Source organism: Galleria mellonella, unplaced genomic scaffold, assembly GCF_026898425.1.
Source record: "Galleria mellonella isolate WM207_F2 unplaced genomic scaffold, CSIRO_AGI_GalMel_v1 utg172, whole genome shotgun sequence".
Classification (NCBI taxonomy): Eukaryota; Metazoa; Arthropoda; class Insecta; order Lepidoptera; family Pyralidae; genus Galleria; species Galleria mellonella.
The window spans coordinates 5,570,168-5,588,256 of record NW_026442015.1 but is presented as its reverse complement, the minus strand read 5'-3'; the positions used below and the strand labels follow the sequence as shown (position 1 = coordinate 5,588,256).

The following is an 18,089-nucleotide window of genomic DNA, read 5'->3' as shown; positions in this document are numbered from 1 at the left end:
GGTATTCCATTTTCCCCCATTAAATATACTATACTGTGATAAACAAACAAAACTTGTATTGTGGCTAATGGATATTTGAACCATAGAATCACAATATATCCAAGTCTAAGTTGGATTATGAAAATTTTAGTCTAAACAACAAGAATCTGATTCTTCATTAATAAAAAATAAACTAACATTATAAGAACTTGTGGATGATACAAAAAAAGGTATAGAACTCACCTTATTAATAGGTTTAGTGCCCTGAAACCTCCTAACAAACTCTTCAGGGGTGGCAACTGTGAAATCCTTCTCTTGAAATCGTTGACTGTGAATCACAGTCCCTTGGGACATAGACGGCCTGTAAAATACAATACATTTAATTTTTAATATGTTATGTTATAGACACTTATCCAGCCAGGGTTTAGTTATATATACAAAATTATATCAAGTATATAATTTTGTAATTTTATAAGTGTCATTATTTTAGATTTTTGCAGTTATCTTTATACTTAAAATAAACATTTTTTTTAATAAAAACCTATTAATCATGTATATTAGATTTATCTTGTCAAATATATTATTATTATTATTGGCCATAGAACACAGGAAATTGGTGCGTTTTAAACAAATATCTATATATTTGTTTTATTAAGTATTTATATACCACGTAGAAAGTTAGTAAAACTGTAGAGGTAGAATGTCTGTAGATAGAAGAATAAAAACCGAGTCACACGGGAATTTGTTACAAGTGAAATAGATACATCCAGACTTTTTTCTAATTTTTTATTTCTCTGTCTGTTTGTACAGGCTATTCTCCAAAACTGTTGGAACAATTTAAATGAAATTTTGCATATTGGTACCTCACATTTATCACATTATCAAAATACAGTTTTTAAGAATTTTAGTCTAACATAGATATAGCTATTTGTGGAAAATTATTCTGAACTGAAATAACAGAGTTCAAATTTGCACACCTTTGACCTCCTGCCATGTCCAATAATAACTCATTTATAGAGATGCTTTGATATGATATCATTTAATTGGTTTGACCCCGAGTGCTTTCAATAAAATAAATCCAAACAACTGAATAGTCATTATTGATATTTGTTTATATTTTTTATGGAAGAGATAAGTTTATTTACAAGATAAGAAGAATTGTGATATTTTTTTACATATAGCTTTTATTATTAAGACTTGAAATCAGAAATGGACTGATAAAAAGTGATAAAAGACGTTTATATACTTAGACATCACAGAATATACTATGACATCCATCTATATTGTGCATTGCTATTCCTTAAGGCAAGAGTACTATGTCTATGAATCTAGTAGTTAGTCTAATGAATCTAAAAATAAATAATGAAAATAGATTAAATTAAAATAAAATGATAAAAAAATAGATTAAAATAAAGATAAAAAGCTTTACATTAGCAATGGGAAGACTAACAACAATACTACATAAACTAAGGGCATAAATATAAAGCTAATTTTTAAGCCCAATGTAAAATGCATGTAAGAAAAACAAGATTATGTAGCATTTACTTAAAACATTTTTTTTTGTAGTTTTATTTCATAATATAAAAAAAAAATCAAAATAGAGCTACCTACTACACAATAATAATAAAGATAAAAAAAAAATCATATGCATAGATAGTTATCTATCACACTCTGCACATAAATTTCTATATACTAAATTAGTACAGACAAAATATTCTAGTATATTATAAAATCACCTGCAACATCTCACTAGTAGAAACATTTTGTATTATTGTTCTGTAATAATGCACTAAATGATAAATAAAAAATAATCACAATGGATAAATAGTATTATTTCATGTTCACTAATGAAAAGTGCAACTGAACAAATAAAGAAAATTAAGCAAGACATGAATTAATTAGAAATTGTACAACCTTCCAGTAAGTGAAACTAAGTGAAATCACTTTGGCATACATTCTAACACCCTTTGCAATGTAGTCTATTTATGAGACATAATTAAAAGAATATATGTTTATTTTTAAATCATTCTATTGAGGGTCATCCACCTCAATTAAATAGATCGATTTTTTTAAGTCATGTAAGTTAATAACAACAAAATAACAATTCTAACCTGTATGGACTTTCTGAATACAATCCATTCATACTAGGATACATTTTCACAATTATAATACGCAATTGCATAAAACTTACAATACTATATCATTAAGAAACTTTATTGGATTATTAAAATTATAATTCAAGAACATTTCACCGCCGAAAGTTGTAAATCGGTTTTTGTTTTCGTTGGTACTTTGACACTTTGACATGAGAATCACCAATGAAACATAAATGACAGATCATACGATCGTATTGTCTCGTTCACACTGACCAATTACCATGAGAGCGAAAGAGATATATAATCAATTATTGAAAGTTGCCTTGTTGAGAACACAAAATCAAAAATCGTAAATTTCAACTATGCATCTCGGAAAAATGAAATAAAACTTAGTATGTTACTATTTATTTTTACTATACAAAATATATTAAATATATCAATTGATAAACTATTGTATATAGTATTTTTATACACATGTGTTAATCATTTAATTTGTTTTTGTTTTAATGTTATACATATCGTATTTTTTTTATTATACATCACCTTTTTTTTTTTTTTTGTGTTAATCATTTAATTCTCTAAAATATTGTTAAAATGTTTTGCAAGTTATAGATGTTAAGTCCTTAATTGTTTGTGGTGAGAAATATAATAAATAAATAAATTTAATTCTCTAAATTCGAAGCTGTGATTAAGTATTAATTTAAAAACTACTAATAACTACCAAATGGTTTTAAGAATAAGTTTTTAAAGAGTAGGACCGATCAAAACAAAACAACCAAAAAAACTAGTTCCATTTGTTGCAAATTTGCAATATTTTATTATTTGGGACATTTGAATGTAACATATTTTCTTAGAGTTCTTGGGACTATTTTTATACTTTACTTTTATCAGGTCACTCGACTGAACCCCTTGACTTTCCGTTGTCGTTGTGCCTGTGCAAATACAGCATTACCATGGCTATAGTACTATGGCGTATTACTGGCCATCATAATACGCCTTTTATATTTTTCTACTGATTTCTTTCGTCTTATGTTTTACAATTCTATCATTCATAGTCTATGTTCTCCTACTGATGAACACGTGATAAAAGAGAATTACAATATCAAGCAATTACAACCTGTTTCTCTTAAGTACGTTATACTATATGTGGCTATGTCAACTAAGATTATTGAGACGTTATTCTTAAGATAAACATTATATATTTATCTTTTATATATAAGAATAAGATAGGATTTTTATGGCTAACTATTTATATCTAATAAAGACAAATCTGCGATATCTAGCAAGTTAAATACTCACCGACCAAGAATAAAATAATAGATAAAGTAATGCATAAAATAATTTACCAATCATTAGCATCACTCGATCCTTGTTCAGACCTGAAGGTGTAGTTAAAAACACATAAATATGTATAAAAAATACTACATGTTTTATCTAGAACATATTTTTTTGTATTACTAGGTTTTTTGTGAATGATAATAGAATAGTGACCCCGCCTGCGCTATCGGTATACACTAGCGGGGCACCAGATGATAGGTGAGAATGAAAACATGTCTTTAGTCCAATATACTACTAGGTTGAGATAACAATACATAATAATCTAATCTTACTACATCTTGAAACAGTCGTCTTCTTCCTAGTGTACTGCACTTATTTAGCTTAAATTCTACTGTAATAAAAACATTTCGTTATCATAATATTAACAAGTGCCATACAATAACACTGATCGGGGGGCAAGGGATTGTTGGTAATGGGGTCAAATAGCTCTATTACCAGCATATTCAGGGGGCCTATCATGAAATATTTTCCGAAATTTCGGGGACGAACGAAACAGAAATTTGATGTTAAAAATACATAGTACGTACATGCCGTTTAAAATTATTAAAAATGTTAAAATATCGTTCCTCTGGACTATTAGAATAGTATTTATGAAGAACAAAATGTTAAACTCCATTTACTGGGTCGATTTCGGTACGAACAAAAACACGAAATTGAACCCGAAAATTCAAAATTTCATTTCATAGTAGACCACCAGGTCATGGTAAGGTCGAACTCCTTGCGGTTCCCCTGGAAACCATCGTGGTTAATTTTAATTAGATTCGTCAGGATGGGCTAACTGACCTTTCATCAGAATCTATTATCTCTAACTGGTGCCCCGTCAGTGTAAACCGATAGCATAGGCGATGTTACCATACCATTATCACACATTAAAAAAAATTACATTGATCGCCTGCTCTTCAAGCTGAGATACCCTGTGTCATAAGAAACCAGGCGATTTACATCTATGGCACAGCCAGTACAGCCAGACCTGAGCTAATTCTGAAATGATCATTCCTTAAATTGACCTAACCGAGAATCGAAACCAGGATCTCATTTCCGCAAAGCAACCTATTATTTTATTATTAACTAGTTTATTTTTTCTACTCCCTACGATGAATTTCAGAAGTAGCAAAACAAATGGACTCCTTCTAGATGGCGTATCGATAATAATCAAAATGAAACATACACCAGATTTAAAGCTAGAAACCTTCAGAAAAACAACTATTAAAACCGCATCCAAGTTAGTACAGTAATTTTTACGTGATGCCGAAACAACTATACAGACAGATATATAAAATTTATATATATTACTATTTATTTATTTTGGCATCTATTACTCTTAATAAGACTTTCCCACTCTCTAAAATTTTTTTTTGTAAATTCCTCTCATGTATTTTGTAATGTAATTGGGGCTGTTTATCGGAGAAAAATACATTTGTGCAGCATGGCTGTGTGATTCCGACATAGAATAGACCACCTCTTCATTTCCCGTGGATGTCGTAAGAGGTGACTATTACGACATAGGCGTAAAAGGGAAGGCAAGGGATACGCAGCAGCGTCCCTCTTAAAACATCTCTAAATCCAAAGACCTAAATAAACCTAGATTGCCCTAGCGATAAGACCGCCTTTTGTGCCTTTATATGTAATTATTTAATCTGTACTCCATGCTACTGTATTTCAATTGAATTGTTTATATGTCATTGTTTATTTTTATGTTTTTGGTGCAATAAAGAGTTAAATAAATAAGTTAAACCCCCAAGGGGGAAACAACAGCAGTAAACAGTTAAAGTATTTGCTTGTATACGAAATCACCCCCTAAAAATACACCCTTTACATCTAGTGTATTACAAAATTATATTCATTCATTACACGAGATGACAAACTATCACTTACATAGTAGATAAATAAACATCATGTACGTAAACTTAGAATTATGTTATTTGCATGCAAACGAACTTGAAATTGTAGGAAAATGACGTCAAGTTTACTTATCATATTTACATAATACTTACATGTCACATCGTTTTAAAGAACTGTGTTCTCTAATACGATACAGTCTGATCGGGGGTAAAAGGTCAACTTTTTAAAGTCCCATAAACGTTCTCAATATCAGGGAGACGTACGTAAAGATACCATAGAAAAAATAAAATGAGTAAGAATTTTTTACTCTGTTTGAACTTCCTCTCCTATCATCATTCCCTGGTGTCGTTTGTTAATGGATGATAAGGGAATGGTGACTCCGCCTGCGCTATCTGTATACTCAGGCAGGGCACCAGTGAAGAGTGATTGATGAGAATGAAAAGCCAGGTCTGTTAGCTCATCATGATGAATACACCTAGAATCAGCAGGATGATTTCCACGGGGGACCACGTGGAGGTCGACCTGACATGGTATATTGGTGGCAATGAGACTAGTAAACTGCATTACTAACAATCCCTTCCCCCCACATAGAGACTGGTAGTCCGCATTACTAACAATCCCTCCCCCTTATTCCCTGGTATCAGCTAACTTATACCAATGGAACAGACGAGGTTTCCAGCTACCATGTACCAAGTACATCCATTTAAAAAAGATTTAGTAGAAGCTGATGTAAAAACTAAAAAAAAAATCGATACAACTTGGCTTCAGCCGTTAACTGTCCACCGCTGAATATAAATAAGCATTCCTCATAAGAAAAGTTTTACTAGTAGTTTTCACTCTTGGCAGGCGAGTTAGACTACTTACTCTTCGCAACCGCAGTTAGATTTTTAGACTTTTAGAGATGTTTTAAGAGAGACGCTGCTGACCCTCTTCGTCGATGCTAGACTTAAATATTTAACGCTCATGGTTCCCATTACTGGAGAACCAAAATCTACCAATTTATTTTCAACATTGCAAAACATAAAAATTAAAAATATTTTCCTGCTAATTTAAATTAGTATTTAGTCTATATTAGTTAGTATGTATTATTTTATTATTGTAAAATAATTTAGTTTAATTTAAAAATGCGCTGTAATTAAATGCCTTTGTTTGTAGACTTACTGCAGCGTTCCTATATGCGGGGGCCTCAACAGCCTTCCAGAGGTATCAACCGGAGCTCGTTCACTATCCTCATCTTCTTTATCTGGCTCCGAATCCAATGTCATCTGGAACTTTTGCAGCAAGGACGTGGGAATGACTTCCGTGGCTCCGTCATCATCATCCCAGGTCGGCTGGGCCTCGTCCGTGTCGCCCAACACGAAGCGTTTCGAAGTCCTCCTTTTCATCATCTTTATTATACTCCACACGAAAGCTATTGTGTTATTGTCGATGCAAACTTCTCTATCTACTCACTTTTTATCACAATTTAAATCAACATTCTTCACTTTTAGAAATATTATCGTTATCACAGCACTATTTTTTCACCACTAACACTGATTAAAATTAATTTAGTCGTACTAATTCTTAAATTTTCACCTAATAATTTAGTATTTTCACAACGTGATTTAGTTGGGATTGTCACACATTTAAAATTTGACTAAATTTAATTTATTATAAATTTAATTTATTTCAAATTGTAAATATTATTAATAAATTAAAATTATAATAATATTTATTCAGAATTTCTTGGTATTTTCCGAATTGTAACATGAATGATAATATTTTGCGTAAACAACATCTAACATCCGATCGAATCAAAACATCAATAATTATTGATCCATTATCAGTAATATCGATTGATCAACCTAACGCGCGTCTTTACACAAAGAAGAAACTGAACGAACTATAGTATAGTACCTAAGTACTCTATAACTGAACGTAATTATTTGATTATTCTAGAAATTTTGCATGCTTGTCACTTTACATTAATTAGTTATATGTTTAAATTCATTATACGGTATTTCACTAAAGCCCTGATGTTTATAATAGCTAAAAATGCAGTTTTACTGTTAATTAGAGAGGTACTTAATAGATCAATTAACAAATACTTTTAATTAAAGAAAATTTAACACCTATGTAATGTCATTTTTTATTTCATTTATCTATCGCCTAAACTATATCTATTAATTAAAAAATTTAACTACCATGAAATCTAATTGGGAAGTGAATGTATTAACTTCGTACGCATTATACAATAAATTACGTTCAGTGACGTATATATCAAAATGTGGCGTTTTTTCCGTATGAGTCTATACGGAAAATGCCATTTTGTATCGAAACAACCGGAACTATGCTACTTTGATAACATTCTTCTAGTGGTCATAACAACAAGTTTTGTTTAGATCGTAACCAAAATATCGAATAGATTTTATAAGTCTATGAAATATACCATCAAGTCTACATTCGTTGAGCACGTTTGCATGTGAATAATCTATAAATTATAAATTGCTGTGTGATTCTGGTATAGAATTGCCCACCCTTTCCCGTGGGTGTCGTAAGAGGCGACTAAGGGAGGGCGAGGGCAGCAGCGTCCCTTTTAAAATATCTTCAAAGCCTAACTGCGGTTGCCAATTCGCCTGCCAAGCGACTACTGGCAAAATCTCCCATGGGGGAGGCTTATGTTTAATAGTGGACAGTTAAAGACTGATATGATAATGATGATGATGAATCTATAATTATATATATATATATATATATATATATATATATATATATATATATATATATATATATATATATATATATATATATATATATATATATATATATCGTCACGTTAAGTCCCGGTTTTACAAATATCTTGCTTTTCTACAGTTTCTGTAGTTTCCGCAGACTCTTGACTCCTCATTTAACATACGATCTGCCTGATATTGAACCTCGGTAGCTCGATACGTCGTTCTCTCATTTTTTAAATTCATTCTTTTTTTAAAAAAATATATCGTCATTCTTTCATTCGACAATCTTATCACATTTAAAACATTCTCTTACTATCTTGGCGCCAAGTTCTCTATGAAATAATAATACCAAGTGACAAACTTTAAGGCTCCTTAATGTATATGTTTATATTATTTATATACATTTCTTGCTTTATCTATTTAATTTACATATTATTACGTAATATCATTTTCACATATTAGAATATAGCTATTGAGATTTCCTGTCAAACTTCCACACAGTTTCCTAGAAGCCGTCGATGGGGCAACTGACCTGCTTTCATTTTCACCTATCATCCCTTCCTAGTACGTCATCAAGAGCAAATGCGGTTAATTTAAATTCATCTCTTTTAAAAAAATAGCTAAACAATGTTTTTTTTTTTTTAAAGAAAATTCCACAACTAGAAAATATCATAATAAAAAAAAAATTAAAGACAAAAAGCCAATTACAAGTTTTCACAAACAAAAACAAGATTTAACTAATGCACATGACATTCGATACATATCACGTATCGCAATAATAAAGATGGCGTTATATCACGTATGGGCATACTACAACAATATAATTTCATTATCGTTATTTAAAACTATTACGTGCATAAAAATTATTATGAATTGAAAGAAAATAGGTACTTATCTACGTACCACTCGTAAATATTATTTGAATACATTTCGCCGTAATATCTACAATAAGAGAATTAACATACAATAATAATTTTAAACTTTATTCGAATAGAACGGATTTAAAATACGAACGAATAGAAAATGGTACACCTAAAACAAGATACGGGAATTTCGAAGTTGCTTTCCGAAGATAGATAGAGAATAATTGTTTATTTATACAGCCATAGAGTTTCGCTACATTTTTTTATTAATGTATTGTTAGTGTTATTATTGTATTTTTTTATTATTAATATTCTATAGTCTTTGGTATGTGCAATAGTAAATAAATGTAAAGGACAGCAAACATGTGTATTATAAATTAATAAAATTTGATATCTATTAGTTATCTCTCAAAAAATGTCTTTTTTTATATAACTTAGAATGGCAAACAAGCTGCCGGCCCACCTGATGGGAAGTGGTAACCGTCGCCTATAGACATGAACAGTACCATGGACATAACAAAGCATATAGCAATTATTAACATATTGTCTTTTTTATACTACAACAAGAATACAGGCCGTCTGATGGTAAACGGTCACTGTAGCCTATGGACGCCTGCAACACCAGAGGTGTCACATGCGCGTTGCAGACCCTAAAGAAACATTAATATACTCATTTCTAAGAACCCCATAGTGTAGTTTTGTCTTGTCTTTTGTTAAATTGTATACTTAAATTATATAGATAGAGCATCTAGTCTTAAAACAGGTTAAATTTCTAATGAGAGGACGAAGTGCACAAAATACTATATTTTGTCATTTCCCAACCCTTTTTGAGATAAATGATAACCTATTCTCATCGCATTCTCTAATAGAACTCTACTTCAAAAGATAGATTTCATTTAAATCTTTAAATAGCCGAGTCTTCTCCTAATTGCAATAATTTAAAATTGTCAAAAAAAAAAATGAAAAAACATGCCTAATTAAACATCATTCCTGTTGACCTAGCCCACCCCATAAAGTCACAACTTGAACATACAAAGAGGTTAAGGTTAATAACTTTTAAACAGCATCGAAGGTCATACATCTGCCCAACTATACATATGTAGGCATTTATAATTGAAAATGAAAAATTACAAAAAATTTAAGATATCGAAAGGCCAAGGCATCTTTATTACACAGCTTAAAAATATGTGTATTACACTTTCGTACTGAAGGTTCCATATAATACCCATTAAGAAATTAAACCGTGATCTACGTAAATTTTTTTCAACAAGTAAATTTTACTACAAAAAGAGAGTGACTTCGAAACATTACCGATGTACAATTAGACATTTCGAAGTCACGATTATTATTTACACTAGCTTTTACCTGCGACTAGTCCACTTGACTAGATTAGATTCACTAACTAGGTTAAAAAAATAGCCTATGTCCTTCTCCATATTATATTTACCATATTTCATGACGATTGGTGAAGCCGTTATGGCGACAAGAGGTAACATTTATAATTTTAAGTATGGCTTATAATATTAATAAAGAATATATTGAAAATATTTGAATTTAGAATCATGAATCATGTCTGCTCTACAAGGGAGTCCCATGCTACACAAAACTGTCAAGCCCTGGCCATCTAAATATGTTTCTTTTTTAATTTATTCATATATCCTAGTACCGACACCAGTCTCTCACAAAGATTGTTTTTAAATTATAACCTATATAGCTGTAAATTTTATTATGTTGTTATTTTGTGAGAGAAATAAATAAATATAATAATAAAAATAAAAATATCAGCAATTAACTATCCACTACTACGAATATGGGCCTCCCCCATAAGGGGAGTTTTGCTAGTTTTTGCCACGCTTGGTGGGCGGGTTGGCGATTGCAGTTAGCCTTTAGGTGATGTTTTTAAAAGTACACTGATGCCCATCTCTCGTTCGTTAAGTTTATTTAGTCGCCTCTTACGACACTCACGGAAAAGGAAAGGGTGGGCCATTCTATGCCGACACGTACATAGTGACGACTTAGTTTATGGGTTAAATATTAAATATGGTTTACAATAACACATTCTGATGGGATCTTCTATCTATTCCACGAGTAGATTTCTCTTCTTAACCATTAAGATAATATCCCACAAAGAAAAAGTCAACTGTGAAAATAATGACGAAAATCATTCAGGTCAAATTCAGAGTTCAAAAAAGCATTCATTATTATCGGTGAAAATATTTTGTAGCGTATGTTACAAAATACTTTCTTATAAACTTACTTTTATATAAAAGAACACAGATTAATTGAAAACCCTCTGTTTTGAAACATAACCTTAACATTCATTAATTATAATTTAATCTGTAAAGAACATTTAGGTATTGTTGCGATATCTAGGTTATATACGGAACCCTAATAAATCGACACACAACTCGCTCTTACCAAGTATTTTCAGTGCAAAAGAAATAAAAATGTCCAAAGTACTATAATCATTTACTTGCGACACCGATGGATATCCTGATGGTATTCATTATTATTCAAGTTCTGTGATGCAAGCAGTTATTATATAGTCTTTAGTCACAGATTAAGTGACAGTCATAGAGTTTGTTCATTTTCTTTTTTAATTTTTTTTAATCATATATATATTGCTTGGGTACCTCTGTCCCATTCATGTATCTACCGTGAAGCAGTTGTGTTTGCATGGCTGTGTTTCGGTTTGAAGGGTGGGATATGGCGTGAATTTACAGGGTACAGAGGAATAACATCTGAGTCCTCGCATCTCATGGGGCAATGCATGGGGGGTATCATGGGCGAAACAGTATACTCTATTATGTCCATGGTACTGCTCATGTCTATAGGCGACGCTTACTACTTTCCATCAGGTGGACCGTCAGCTTGTTTGCCATTCTAAGTTGTATAAAAAAAAAGTTCCAATTTCAATTCCATCTATTAAATAAAAAAAAAAAACTTTATACAGCACAATTGGCGTACGTTTTTTCTTCGACCTCGAAACTTTATTAATCTGTACTAAACGACTAGACCAACAAGATGGTTAGTACGTAGTTTAGTAAATAGGCCAATTAGTAATTGATTAGGTGCCGCTTACGAATTCACTGCTGCTAATTATTATTGCATTGCGTAAATCATTAAATCTATTGACAATATTAAAACGTCCGGTAGTCGTCGACAATTTGGAGAATGGAATTTTTTGTTTTGCGTAAAATAACTTTATATCTACATGAATAGCACACTTATAACTATACAAAATAAAAAAATAAATGTTCTTATTTTGAATCATTGGTTTTTCATCTTATGATCTGTGGATTTTTACGTGACGTCATAGTTTTCTATGTCTACGATTATACGAAGAATGCTATGATATCTCTTTCTTTAAATTTGACAGTAGTTACTACGCTTGACAGGCGGATTTACAATCGCGGTCAGGCTTTAAACATGTTTTAAGAGGGACGGTGCTTTTTTTTATGGGTGAACATGGTATGGTAACCCTGCCTGCGCTAACGGGATACGCTGGCGGAGCACCAGTGAAGGGTGATAGATGAGAATGAAAACAGGTCAGTTAGCCCATCATGATGAATTCATCAGGAATTAACCATAATAGTTTCAAGGGGGAACCACGAGGTGGTCGACCTGGTTGGGTATATTGCTAGCAATGGGATTTTTAGTCTCCATTACTAACAATCCCTTTTCAGAGGGACGGTGCTGCCTATCTCTCGCCATCTCTTAGCCGTCTTTTACGACAACCACGGGAAGGAAAGGGTGGCTTATTCTATGCCGGGACCACACGACCTAATATATATAGAAAAGAATAAAACATAGAATTATATATAGAAAAAAATAAATAATAAACAGAAATAATATTTATTCAAATAGACTTGTTTATAAGCTATTTTAAATCGTAATTTTTTTATGATTGTACTGCTAGGTTCAGGATGTTTTTATCTGCTGAGAAGAACCCTCAAGACTCTCAAGAGTTGCTCTTTTAAAATTATTATGTACAAGATAATTTTACATTTGCATGGGTACTGTGACTATAATTAGAATTAAATTCTATTTATATGTAATATTAAATGGAAAATTTAATATTACCAAAGAGGGTTGCCGTCAGGCAGGCGGCCGGTCGTAAAACTTTAAGCCAAATCTTTTTGTAGTATGGTTAAAAAACATATTACGCCGACCCCAAATAATAATTGGGATAAGGGTAGGAAGATGATGATGATTAAATGGAAAATAAACAAACAAACATGAGCATACCAGTCCCTACAGGCAGTACCCGTTCACGGGTATGACGGATGAGCCAGCCGTCATTGCGCTCAACCATATTTTAGGGAACTCAATAACTCGACCAGGAAGTGGGAAAGGGATTGTTAGTAATGCGGACTACCAGTCCCATTGCTAGCAATATACCCTGTCAGGTCGGCATCCACGTGGCCCCCCTGGAAACCATCGAGCTGATGTCCAGGTGTATTCATCACGGTGGGCTAACTGACCTGCCTTTTCATTCTCACCTATCATCCCTCACTGGTGCCCCGATAGCGTAGGCAGGACTACCATGCCATCCAATCATCCAATTAAAAAAACCCGACCACGGCACTCAGACATGTCTTTACGCATCCTAAGATGGATATTAGACAATTCTACATCACAGTCACAGATTCCCTTATCCTTGTATATATGCCTGTCGGCTGTCAGCTGTCCGCGCTATAAAATCCCTTATTCAAACGCATTGACCCATCAACCCATGAGCGACGTCAGCATGTTCGACATAGCGCCGCGCTTGTTTTCACGTAACATAAACCGGTCTCTCAGGTTAACCATGAAATCCGTTTACGTCAATGTCAAATTATGTACAAAGTTTAAAATTATAAAACCAACAACGACTCAATAGTTAGTTCGTTTATTAGTAGTAGAAATGACAACTATAATTTGCTGATATCATCACAAAAATACACTGCAAATGAAATTATAAACAAATTGAAATCTATTTTTTTTTAGTGGGTGATAATGGAATGGTAACCCCACCCGCGCTATCGGTATACACCGGCGGGGCACCAGTGAAGGATAATAGGTGAGGATAGATAAATAGATAGATAATTTATTTACATTACTTACAGCACACAAATTACAATAAAAAAACATACACATAATACACAGTAAAAGAGATAAAAGAATGAAAATAAAAAAGCAACAAAACAAAAAACAAAACAAAATATATAAACTAACAATTTCCTTTATCTCGCTTTTTATGTATATCTATATATGTTACAATTAGTGTGCTGTAAGTAATGCAAATAAATTATATATCTATCTAATGGTCAGGTCAATTACAAGTTCATTGGAGTTTTCATTGTGTTCTATAAAAACAGATCGTATATTATACTCTCATAATGTTGGTGTCAATTGCAAATTTATCGTCGTATAAAAATATTCTCTTTTTTTTTAAAACTTTTTTTTTTTTTACAACACAGGGGGCAAACGAGCATGTGGCTCACCTGATGGTAAGTGACTACCGCCGCCCATGATCACCCACAACACTAACGGCACTGCGAGTGTGCTGCCGACCTTTTAAAAAGGAATATACCTACTCTTTTTTTGAAGGTTATGTTGTCGTATCGGTTCGGAAATACTGCTGCTGGAAGTTGATTCCAACTGTATAGTATAACAGTATTCCAACTTTAAAGTAACTATAACAGAAACTAATAGTATTAGTAAAGAAAAAAAAATATTGTCGATGGATAGGCAACAGTGTCCTTCTAAAAACATCACAAAAGCCTGAGGTTTTCAACCCGCCTACCAAGTTTTAAATATGTATTCGAGTTCATTATATTACTACTTAAATATAAGTAAATGACCGGGTCGTACTTTTCACAGATGCTTTAATTGTCTACCACAGTGTTGCCCTCGCTCAAGCATAGCATAGTTTTTTTTTTATACAACTTAGAATGGCAAACAAGCTGACGGCCCACCTGATGGAGAGTGGTAACTGTCGCCTTCATCATATCATGCGTTAATTGTTCACTGCTGAACATAGGTCTCCACTTATTGGCAGGTTTTGCTAGTACTTGCCATGCTTGGTGTTGTATATTTATATTGCTATTAATGTTTCTACCATAGAGCAGTTGTGTTTGCATGGCTGTGTTTCGGTTTGAAGGGTGGGATATGGCAGTGAATTTACAGGATACAGAGGCATAACACCTTAATCTTCAAGAATAGCAACGTATAGGGGATATCATGAACGAAACAGTATACTCTGTCATGTCCATGGTACTGCTCATGTCTATAGGCGACGGTTACCACTTTCCATCAGGTGGGTCATTAGCTTATTTGCCATTCTGAGCTGCATAAAAGAAATACCTGTATATATGCAAAACGTACCCCAGTCTATGATATCGGTTTGTCATCATGTTTAGGCCTTCACGTGTTTATATTTAACTGTTTCCTTGTTTGTATGTTATTGACCACATCTTTATTCTCATTACACCACTTAACTGTGTCATATTATATTGTAAACTGTTTTCACAATTTTTTCCCTATCCGATATCGTTTCGCTATCAAAACCATTGGTAAAACCTCGTTCACACTAACGTTAATATTGGCAAGTATAAGTTATGTTATGTATAAGTCTCGTATAAGTATCTTATGGTTTTGCAATGGAATCTATACATATAAATAAAATTGGAGTGTCTGTTTGTAATGTTGAAATAACCGGTTTTTGTATATGAATATATATATATATATGGTACATAAGACAAAATAACATTTTTTACAATTTTTGTCTGTCTGTCTGTTTGTTCCGGCTTATCTCTGAAATGGCTGGACCAATTTTGACGGGACTTTTATTGGCAGGTAGCTGATGTACTAAGGAGTAACTTAGGCTACTTTTATTTTAGAAAAAATATTTTATTTTGGAAAAATAAAGTAATGTTGCAATGTTCAAATACTGTCCAGTACCGCGCGAAGCTTAGACTGTTAGGCGGAACGAAGTTCGCTGGGTCAGCTAGTTAGAAATAAATAGAATTTACTACTTTATTATCCATCCTTAACAATCCATAAGAAGAAAATTATAATCTACTATTAGGTATTAAACTGGCAAGGCAGCTAGAATAGAATTTTGTACATAGATGGACCGACCTCCACGCGTTTCAACCTGATAACCATCGTGATTAATTTTTGATGAATTCATCACGATGGGCCAACTGACCCGCTTTCATTCCCACTTATCATCCCTCACTGGTGCCCCGCTAGCATATCCCGATAGCACAGGCTATGTAACCATTCCATTTTCATTCATTAATATCAAAAATACATAAATGGAGCGCATACTAAATAGTTTTACCTTGTACGAACAAATCTGTGCGTTACAGCATGTTAATGGTATATATTTAACGCCCTTTTCGAAGTTAAATATATACTGTTACTTGTTCGTACACCATTTCAACATAATGTAGGGCGTTGCGCTAAGACCCTTCACTTTTTTTAACTGGCATAACACTCGTAACTAGTAACATTGGTGTGAATGAGGGCTTACTCTCGATTTATCGAGATTATTATATCTTGTTGATAGTGAAATATTTATTTGTATTGCTTATATAAAACGTAACATAATGTGTGTAAATTTTTTAGGTATTTATTTATTTATATTTTTATTTATTTGTTTTAAAATGTATATTGTAACAACGAAGAAATAGCATTGGACACCTCTGTCCCGTACGTGTTTCAACCGTGACGCAGTTGTGTTTTGGTTTGACGGGTGGGATATGACAGTGAATTTATAGGGTACAGAGGAATACCGCCTTACTTCTCAAGAATGGCAACGCATGGGGGGGTATTACGGGCGAAACAGTGCACTCTGTTATATCCATGGTACCGCTCATGTCCATAGGCGACGGTTAGGTACCACTTTCTATTGGACCGTCAGCTTGTTTAATAAAAAATTTAAGTTGCATAAAAAAATTTATCAAAAATTCTATTATTTTTTCAACCTACTTTTAAAAAAGGGAGGTTCTCAATTCGGTTTTATTCTGTTTTTATTTTTATTTAACTCATAACTCTGCTAGTTTTAAATCGATTTGGAAATATTTTTTTTCTGAAAGCATATAGGTACTTATAGATTGGTCCCATAAAATTTTTATAGTTAGTTACTTTAGTTATTATAGATCAAAATAACTAGTTTTGGTATATTTGAAATAAGAAATAAGAAATCTTTTTATTTGTGAAACACAATCTTTACATGAGAGAGAATTGCAAACAAGCTGACGGCCCACCTGATGGAAAGTGGTAACCGTCGTCTATAGACACGAGCAGTACCATGGACATAACAGAGAGTATTGTTATATCCATAATACACTTCATACGTTGTCATTCTTGAGGACTAATGTTTTTTTTTTTTATGAATGATAACGGAATGGTAACCACGCCTGCGCTAACGGTATACGCTGGTGACGGGACATAGGTACCCAAGCAGACGACTTTTGTACAAAAACTTCTTATATTAAAATTTTATTAAAACAATGTTTTTTAATATATAAATTACCAATTATATTCAAAATAAAAAAAAGTTACTTCAACCGAGAAGACACGCACAAATTGTGTTTTTCTAATATTTTTTTCAAAGCATAGATTATAAACGCACTAGTTTGGTTTTATTTTTATACAATTTAGAGGCAAACAAGCTGACGGCCCACCTGATGTAAAGTGGTAACCGTCGCCTATAGACATGAGCAGTACCATGGACATAACAGAGTATACTGTTTCATGCGTTGCCATTGTTGAGGACTCAGGTGTTATTCCTCTGTACCCAGTAAATTCGCGCCACACTAGTGTTAAACTCTATCGTACTTATTACCTTATTGTTAAAAGCAAAAGAATTAATATCCTCACACATATCATATCATCTGTTAATTGTCCACTGCTGAACATAGGCCTCCCTCTATTGGGAGGATGTTGCCAGTAATTGCCACGCTTGGCAGGCGGGTTGGCAACCGCAGTAAGGCCTTGTAGATGTTTTAGAAGGGATGCTGCTATCTATCTCTACATATTTGCTAATTAAATATAATTTATATTAATTATGTCTAATTAGCAAATATTATCACCATTAGGTATAAGTGATATTAAATTAATTATATTATCCTAGTGCTAGGTACAGTTGGTATGCCATTATTGTATTATAAATAATAACATAAACAGGAAATAGTTTCGCAAAAAAAAAAAAGTAAAACATTAATCGTGACTATTGACTAGTAATCTAATTTTTTTTAACCGAC

The 18,089-nt window shown here is 32.6% G+C and overlaps 1 protein-coding gene across 4 annotated transcripts in view; it reads right to left on the bottom strand.

Moving 5' to 3' along the window:
* LOC113509496 (acetyl-CoA carboxylase) overlaps positions 1 to 18,089 on the bottom strand; it is an 80,536-nt gene that overhangs the window by 44,603 nt on the left and 17,844 nt on the right. The window contains exons 2-3 of one of the 4 annotated variants that reach the window (XM_052892988.1): positions 6,417 to 6,830; positions 223 to 340 (exon numbers count right to left, since the gene is read on the bottom strand). In XM_052892988.1, the coding sequence (XP_052748948.1) occupies positions 223 to 340; positions 6,417 to 6,643 (345 nt within the window). In that variant the 5' untranslated portion in view covers positions 6,644 to 6,830. Of the gene's footprint in view, positions 1 to 222; positions 341 to 2,090; positions 2,280 to 6,416; positions 6,831 to 15,201; positions 15,543 to 18,089 lie in introns of those variants that run through there. The other 3 variants (XM_052892990.1, XM_052892989.1, XM_052892987.1) reach the window with 3 other exon arrangements.